We start from the raw sequence: 8,625 nt of genomic DNA, 5'->3' as shown, positions 1-8,625 counted from the left end.
AGCAGAAGTAATACTGCTCGGGGGTCTGGATGCTGAAGGCACGCTGGGTCCGCATTCGCAGCACCGTCTGGTAGATGTTCAACGTGCCCACGTCCTGCAGCTGGGACAGGCAGATGTCCAGTGCGCAGAAGGTACCTGGGGACAACGACGGGGACCAAAGAACCATCACTGCCCTGTGCGAGAAGCAGAGCAGGGCAGTGCTGGTGCTCAGCCCCCTCCAGCACTGGCTGCAGGGCAGAGATGTTGCGAGTCCTGGGGAGGGGGCTTTTTTTTGTGCATCCCTGGGCACCCAGCTGGCAAACACAGATGGAAATTCCCTGGGGAGGCTGGACTTGCCCCTCTCCCGCTCCCCCCATCCTCTCACTCCAGCAGCAAGGTCACCCTATTACCTGTTCTGCCGATGCCGGCACTGCAGTGCACCACGATCGGGGGTCCCCCAGGGTGACCCTTGAAGCGAGGTCCCAAGGCGCTGACTGCCACCCTCTGTTGCTGCTTCACGGCCCCCAAGAAGTCAATGAGGGTGGCCGCGGAGGAGGGGACGCCGTAGTCCGGCCAGCTCAGGTACTGGAAATGGGATACCAGCCGCCGTTCCCTGGTCTGAGGGAAAGCAGGGGGGTTAGACCCTCTCCCCTCCTCTGCTCCTGGCCACAGAGGGCCTTCGGCACCCCTGTGCCATCCCCTGACAGCCGGCTGCAGCCACGCACCTCTGAGCTGTGGATCTCCAGGATGGTTTTCTTGTAATGGCTGAGGTTCTCCACACCCAGGTTGGTGATGGTCAGGGCACCGAAGCACACCTGGAAGTCCTTCTCCAGGGGCCAGTACTGACCACACTTTCTCCTGCCTCCCTCCTCCAGCCTGGAAGTGGAAGGACAAGCTGATGATCTCCTCCCCACCCCGCGAGGGACATGCCCTGTGCCCCCTGGCCTCATCCCCTTGGGGATCCCACAGGGAGGGGATATCCCCACCCTGCTGCAGGGTCACTGCGGAGAGCACCAACATTTTGCAAAAGAAAAAGAGGGCTGTGGCCCTGGCCAGGGCACTCACCGGGTTGTCATCACGATCACCAGGACGTTTTGCTCCCACACCATGCGCCAGAAATCACTGTAGGTGTTTTCCAGAGGCCCTGCTGGGACAGCCCGCATGTCAGCCCCAAACCTGATGGGTTTTGAGCAAGCCTCTTAGCCCAGCAGCCTCCCCCAGCCCCTCTCGCTCTCCCCAACCCGAGGGACCACAGCTCCTTCCCAGGGGAACCAACCTGGGTGTGCATCCACCAGCCCTGTTTGGAGCTGCCACCGGTTTGCTCCCCCAGCACCAAGTCCCCCCTCTCTGCTCTCTACTGCTTCATCCCCGGGGAGGTGCTTGCAGGACAATGCCAGGGGCTTTTTGTTTTGGGTCAGGAGAAAGGGGCTGCCATTGCTGCTGCTAGTGGGGTCTGCTCAGCCCAGGACCAGATTTGTGGGAGGTGGCTGAAGGAGGAGGGACCCAATCACCCTCTTCCAGGAGGAACTCCGCACCCTCCCAGCTGGGGACTAGGAGGAGAGTGAATACACCGAGAGGGGAGGGGGACTTGCCAGGCAGTGCCCTCCTCCTAGGCTCTGCCCCCGCAGCTGGGGGCTGCTGCTGGCCCAGGAGGTGAAGCACACACATGCACCGGGAGCGGAATAACCCTTGGCAGCTCGGGGCCATACCCTGAGTCCCGATGTAAGCATTCCTCTGCTTGTAGCCATCCATGAAGCTTGCGTTGATGTAGTCGGTCAGCTGGGGAGAGAGAAGCATGCACAGCGTGAGCCCTCAGAGCCCCGTGACCGGGACGGCCGCAGCGGCTCCAGGCAGGAGCCCGAGTTGCCGTCCGTGCTGGCTCACCTCTGGCCGGCTGTACGGCTTCGCCAGCTTGACACGGGTTTGGTCCAGGCAGGGCACGTCCCCGTACCGGTTCTTCTCCTGGTTGTAGGGTGCCCTGTGAGGCAGAGGAGGGGAAAGCAGGGATGTTTTCCAGGCGGGGAAGGAAAAGGCAGCATCCCTCCCTCTGAGTGAGCCTACGGCATCCGTAGCCTGGGCTCTGCTGCCATCACCTGGCCAAAGCCTCGGGAAGCAGAATCCCGGCCGGGTCCCGGTCCCTGCAGTCCCCTCCTACCCCAGGGGCTGCAAAGGGGGCTTGCAGCATCGCTAGACTGGGGTTGTCCATTGCTAACCCCAAGTACCGCACCCCAGAGAGGCACATGGGCTACCACCGAGCAGCAGAAGCATGGGGAGGCAAGGACGCAGCTTTTTTGGGGCGAGAGAAGGGGCTCCCACACTGGCACGCACCTGGCTCCTTCCCCCCCAACTCACAAAGAGCAGACGAAGGTGCCAGCCGGGCTCCTGCGCCGGATATCTTCATATTCTTCGTAGACGCCCCGTTTCTGCTTGTGGCTGACGTGATCCAGCAGCTCCTGAAGGGTGATGGACTTGGGCCCGGGGACATGGACGGAGCCGTTGTCTTTGGGGGCCACCAGCGGCACCAGGATGAGCTCGTCCAGGGGGTCGGGGTGCCCGTTCTGCTGGGGCAGGAACCGGCAGTTCCAGCTCAGAGGATCCAGTTTGAGGGACCCCCCGAGGTACTCGGGGAGACATTCCCGGGGCAGATGCTCCTTCAGCTCTGACATCTTCACCATCTGCACCTGTGGGAGGAAAAGGAGGAGCAGGGGTGAGTCTGAGAAGGACGGAGAGGGTTCCTTGGGGATGGGTGTCCCAACGCTCTAGTGCAGTCCTGGAGACTTCCCCCAGCAGTACTGGGGTCTTCCCCCTTCCCCCCCGTCCCAGCAGGGCACCCAGGGGAATGCCAGTAGTGGGGCAGGGGCTGGCCCTGCTGTGTAACAGGGGTGGGAGTCCACACCGACACCCAGCTCCAAATCTGCAAGCGGCGCTGAACTCCTACCAACAGAGGGGGGCAAAGTCCAGCCCAGGGAGACACTGGGCTGGAAACAGGAGCACAGCTGATGCCGAGACACTGGCTTTTCCCAGACAGAGCCTGGCAAAAGTATTTAAGTTTCCCTTTTCTCCTGCATGCTCAGCAGAGGTTTCCTTTACCTTTAATCATTTACCATTGCCTCCCCTTGCTTCTGGCTGATGGCAGCCTCACCACAAAGGAAGAAATCAAAGGTGATTTCTAAAGAGGTTCAAGACATTTGGTTGACCCCTACGAAACAGGCTGAGAAAGTCGCCACTTCCCTCGGATTTGGGCTCACCAGCTTCCAGCTGATGGGGCTGAGGGGCACAAGCTGCTTACACCATCCTGCCCCAAAGGGAAAACGACCTCAGCCCTCCCCACCGAGAGTCTCATGCCGAGGGGGGGAACCACGCTCACCCGCTCCCGCAGCTTCTCCTTGAGCAGCAGGCTGATGATGGAGTAGGGCACGCGAAACCACATGGGCGCTCCCACGATGAAAACCTTCTTGAGTCGAGCTGGGAAGGCACCCTGCAGGCAGGAGGGGCTCAGATCCACACCGCCAGGGAGGAACTGGCCCCTCTCCATGCTCTGCCAGGGCAGGACACGTCCCGGCAGAAGTGACGACCAGCAAAGGGATCCAGAGGCAGCAATGCCACATCCAAAACGTGCCTCACCCACAGCCCTGCTTAAATGCTCTGATATGGAAACAAATGACTTCCTTGGAATTAGGTAGGCAGAGGGTTTGGCTCCGTGGGGGAGAGGTGAAGTCTGGGCACTGGGATTTGTGCGGAGAACACGCCCCGGCCAGTATTTACTGTTAGTTCTTTTTTCCGGAGAAGGGAGGAGGCACAAAATGCCAGCATGATTGAAAAATAATTTGCATCTGTTTTCCCAAAAGCGCTGCCAGCAGCTGTGAGAGGAATCCGGCATGGGGACAGCTGATCCCCTCCCACCCATGGGACACTGCAGCTCCCCACGCCTGCCTGAGGTCCTAGGGAGCTGGAGCTGGTGCTTCCCGGCTGAGACATGGCCAGCACGGTCTGGCACAAAAATTTATGCCAAAACCACAGGACTTCACATACTCAGCAAGCCAGTGGCTCTGTGTGACATCCCCAGACGCCAGGTCACCCCCGGCGTTACCTTCAGCAGGTTGAGGATCTTCTTGCTGAGGTCCAGCTCAAAGTTGGTGTACTGCGAGCCTGCCATGTCGTAGATGAACACCAGCCCATTCCTCTGGGTTTCAAAGCTGAGTGGGGAAAGAGCAACGTCAACCCCACAACAACCAACTGCTCAGCTCCTGCCTGAGTTGGTCTGCCCCACACTAAACTCATCCTCACCTCACTGACCCCAAAAAAATCCCCTTCTGTGCTTCCAGAAGGACTCACGGACCCAAAGCTCACTTCTGCATTTCCCAGCAGCTCCACCACCTCTTCCTACAACCCTTATTTACGCCTGATTCCTGTCTGAAGCTTGTCTCGGCTGCACTGCCTGTGATGGGTAAGTTCAGAAATGAAAATAACCCAGTGGGATGAACAGGACATCCCAGGTTTGCATTTCTGGTAAGTGCTCACATTACGTCTGGGGCTGCCTCCTCCCCAGCCAAAGCCTGCAGGAATCAGGGGCTTTGCCAAACTGCAACCTGGACACGGGCAGGGAAAGGCTGCAAAGAGCCTGGTTCAGGGGATTTTGTTCCCCTGCCAAACACCTCTATGGGGATGACTGGCCTGAGTTCCAACTGGAGGAAGACCCCTTCTCTCCCCCAACTAGAGATGGGACAACCAGAGCCAGCCAGACAGGCTCAGCCACAATTTCACCTTCAGGAATGCACATTCACGGGAAAGACAGCACATCTTTTCCCTGCCAGGCCTTTGGGAGGATTTTCATCAAAAGCTCAGCAGGCAGCAGCATCCGGGGAGGGAAGGGGCTCCCCAGTACCCCATCTCACCTCTCCACCGCTCGGTCTAGCAGGTAGAAGAGCGCCTGGAGCACCACGTGCTGCACACTCTTGCTGGGGTGGTGCAGCTTGGCCGTGAAGAGGGCGATGGAGGCTCCTGAGGGGTCCCGCACGCTCTGGCAAGGAAACAGGGTCAGGCTCCCACTGCAGCCCTGGACGCTGGGTTGGGGCAACACGGGGAGGGGGGATACCCCCACCTACCAGGATGGTGAACTTGCCACTGAGCAGCTCCGAGCGCAGCGGCTCCTCATGCGGCTTCAGCTTCACAATGCCTTCCTTCAGCCGCGTCTCCTGCAAGCAGCGAGCTGGCGTGATGGCTGGCACGGGCACCCCAGCCCTCCACCCACCGTCTGGCCCGTGGGGCACCCAGCCCTCTGAGGGAACCCCCAGCATCTGCTCCATGGCCCTATTTTGCAGCAGAGGATGGCAACAGGCTGCAGCACCATAACCCCTAGCACGGGGAGGAGCAGCTTTGCAAAACCAGGATGGGAAAGGTATATATTCATATATATCCTTTATATAGAGGGAGGTGCTCTGTGGGTATCACGCACCAGCCCGGAGGGCCCCCTGCAAGCATGCACACTGCTCTCAGCCAAGGGGATTGGGGTCGGTGAGGTCTCCATGGTGACTTGCCTTGGCTGAAAAGGATTTTACAGCCAGATAAAACACTTAAGGGAGCAGGGGGAAAAAAAAAAAAAAAAGGAGAGGGAGGGTCGTCCCTAGGATCAGAGACCTCTTGCAGAGCAGGAAGCTCTGGGCAGGGGTTGGACCCGGCCCTGCTTGCTTACCCGGTAGGAGTGAAAAAGCTCGATGGCCCGCAGGACGTCGAACTTGCGGGCCATGAGGAACTTGACAGCCACGTTCCAGGAGAGCGGGGACACATTGTACTGGCCCGTCCATTTGTTGATCTCCTCCAGGAACTGCTTGGTCGCCTGCCGGAAAGATGGGGAGCATGCAGTGAGACGGGAGGAGGAGGAGCACCCAAGGAGCATCCTTGGTCGCTGTGGGAGCTACACAGTCCTTGGAGCGGCGAACCCAGCCGTGTGAACACTGGTAACGAGCAAGACCAGCATCGAGGGCTGTGCTTCAACATGCTACAGGACATGGACCAGCTCGCCCAGTACAGCCAGTTTCACGGCCACAGAAGACCAGGCGAGAAGGGCTCAGTCCAGGAGGGTTCCAGGATGCTCCCACTGCTCCCCATGGTCCCGTAACACACTGGGGTCATCCCACATGAGCACGCTCCCCTCCTAAAGCACCAGCACCACACGCACCCAACACCACTGAAAACTGAGAAAGATACTTTTCCAGCCCTAACACTGATGGAGCAGAATCACAAAACCCAGCCTGCAACCTCCTGCCAGGTTTAAAGCCCTTAAGGCAACAAAATAACTCCAAAACATGTTAATTTTTAGGAGCTGTGTTTGCAAGGCAGGCTCAGGGTTCCTGAGTACCCCTGCTGATGGAAGCAGCTTTGCTTTCTGCAGCGTATTGACCCCGTCCCGTACAGGCTCCCCGAGGGAGCACAGTCTACCCCTGTGTACCATTTAAACAATGTGGGCAGGACAGAGGGGGCCCCCAAAATATGCTGCTCTTGCCCAGGCACACCCCAAAATGGGGGTTTTCCATCCTCACAGGGGAGGAGGATGGCGATGACAGTGTGAGGAAGAGGAACAGCAAGCACTGAAGGCTGGCTTCCAAGCAGGGAACGCGGGAAGGCAGTGGTGTTGGATGTCACGGCAGAGTTACTGGGAGCTATTCAGCCAGAAAAGCTCGTCGGCGTTAATGACTTCCGACGGGAGGAAGCGAAGGGCCGGGGTTTATCGGCAGCATGAGGCTCGGCGGGGGCAGCGGATTTCGATAGCCCGGCTCCAAGCCCTCGCAAAAATCCCCTCGAAGCATCCCAAGCCCTCCTGGCGCGGCTGCGTGCCACGGTCAACCGGCTGTGGCTTGGCAGCTGCATCAGTCCCCCCGGTCTCTGCAAGTGCTGGGCGTTAGGGACTGGAAGGGAGCAGGCAAAGGTTGGGGGAGGCAAAGGAGACAGGGTGTTACACATTGCCACTTCCCAGCCAGCAGTAGCTTTTCCTAGGAGCTTTACTGATAGGACGTCTTTATCCCCACAGCTTCATCTCCAACAGCCTCCACTTTGCCAAAACAAAAGCAACTCTTCCCTGGCCCAAATTTCTAACAATTTCTCCTCTACTGAAGAGGACCAGGAAAATAAACGGGCAATACAGAAACCACCTTCATCCTTAAGACGAGGCAGACATCCACATGTATGTATACAGAACACAAGCTAAGATGGGGAACCTCACCGGCCACACACCCCCCCTTCGCCAGGGAGTCCCCTGGCGCTCCTGGCTGCCCAAACGCTGGAGATGCTAACCCAAAATACCAGCAGAGATGCCGAGATGATGGGAAGGATGCCCTGAGGGGCACGGTGGCAGTAGGGAGAGGATGCAACCTCCTCCCTCAACATCTAACCCATCACGCTTCACGTGATCCCATTTCCCGCACCTATCACAAGGGATGCCGGGTTTTTTTGCAATGGGAAGACCCATGAGAGCAAGCACTGTCTTTGCAGGGTGGCTTAGCCATGAATTCCAGCTTTCCACTGCTTTCTCCGGGAGCAAAACAAAATCCCAGACTTATCAGTGAAGGCAAGACAGGAGTTACCAAGCTGAGCATCAATACTGGCCGTAGCTCTGCCCCCATGACACGGGTTCTCATCATTCCTGGTCCCAATCCCATACAGATTTATCCAGGTGCCAATCCAAGCGTGGCAGGGCTCACTCCAGGCGCTGTAAACGAAACCTGTGACCTAGAGCCGCAGCAAGGAGACCCGTTACCGCAAGCGATGGCAGCACTGGGAGCAAAACGCTCCGCAGCCGGACGCTGGGAACAATGCTGGTCTTTGGAGCGCTGGCGTCATTGAGGTCCCCGCTTCGCAGTGCCAGGGCAGGGTGGTGACAAAGCCACCGCCGCAGGGACACTCTTCACACCCTCCTCCCCCAGGCTGTGCAGGCAGCAACCCCACCCTCCTTCTTCAGACTCGGGGGGAAATAAGTCCTGTGAAAATGGCAGCTGGGCTGAAAACCCCTGAGGAAAATCGGATTGGTTCTTCTGATCCCTCTGGGATAGTCTGGGGAGGGAATTATGAGATCCTAAAGAGCAGAAGACGTCCCAAGGCCGGCAGGGAGAGAAGAGGGGTGAAGCCCCCCTGGGTCCCCCATCCTGTGGTGAGCAGGGACCGGCCAGAGGAGCAGCTCTTCCAGCTTGGTGTGGGTAACAGGGGAAGCCAGAGCAAGCGGAGGAAATCCTGATGGTCCAAAGGAGGATGAAGTGGTGGCGGGAAGGGCACCTGGAAGGGGTTGTCCCATCCCCAAGCAACGCTTACCCCTAAAGAGAGCTGAACTTCCACTATTTTAGCTTGAAGGGCTTTCACCAAGGGCGTCCGTCCCCCACCCCAGTCTGATAATGGAAACCTGGAGTCGTTACTGCAAGTATCTCTTCATCTGCTCCATCCAGTGCTCACTCACTCACGGATCCCATCCCCGGGATGCTGGCCGGCCCAGCCAGGGTCCTCGCTGCAAACCGACCCTCCCTGCCACCGCAGGGTCTTCTCCACCCCGCTCTGCTGGAAGCTGTGCCTCCTCCGCGACGCAGAGGGAACAGAAATCACGGGAGTCCGCAGGGACAGGGCACGAACACCCCCCCCGCGGGAGATTTCACTGCTCCAGAG

The 8,625-nt window shown here is 58.7% G+C and overlaps 1 protein-coding gene across 1 annotated transcript; it reads right to left on the bottom strand.

Moving 5' to 3' along the window:
* Positions 1 to 4: 4 nt before the first annotated feature.
* PTPN9 (protein tyrosine phosphatase, non-receptor type 9) lies at positions 5 to 5,815 on the bottom strand (the record flags this gene model as incomplete). Its single annotated transcript, XM_010159379.1, has 12 exons — positions 5 to 135; positions 390 to 597; positions 705 to 855; positions 1,045 to 1,123; positions 1,689 to 1,758; positions 1,864 to 1,957; positions 2,332 to 2,660; positions 3,347 to 3,457; positions 4,070 to 4,175; positions 4,875 to 4,999; positions 5,085 to 5,174; positions 5,672 to 5,815. Coding segments are annotated over 12 exons (1,638 nt in total), but the record flags the coding sequence as incomplete, so codon positions are not given.
* Between the last annotated feature and the right edge of the window lie 2,810 nt (positions 5,816 to 8,625).

Source organism: Eurypyga helias, unplaced genomic scaffold, assembly GCF_000690775.1.
Source record: "Eurypyga helias isolate BGI_N326 unplaced genomic scaffold, ASM69077v1 scaffold28809, whole genome shotgun sequence".
In the NCBI taxonomy this organism is placed as follows: domain Eukaryota; kingdom Metazoa; phylum Chordata; class Aves; order Eurypygiformes; family Eurypygidae; genus Eurypyga; species Eurypyga helias.
Note: the sequence above shows the minus strand (reverse complement) of the source record. Positions and strands in the feature narration are given on the sequence as shown.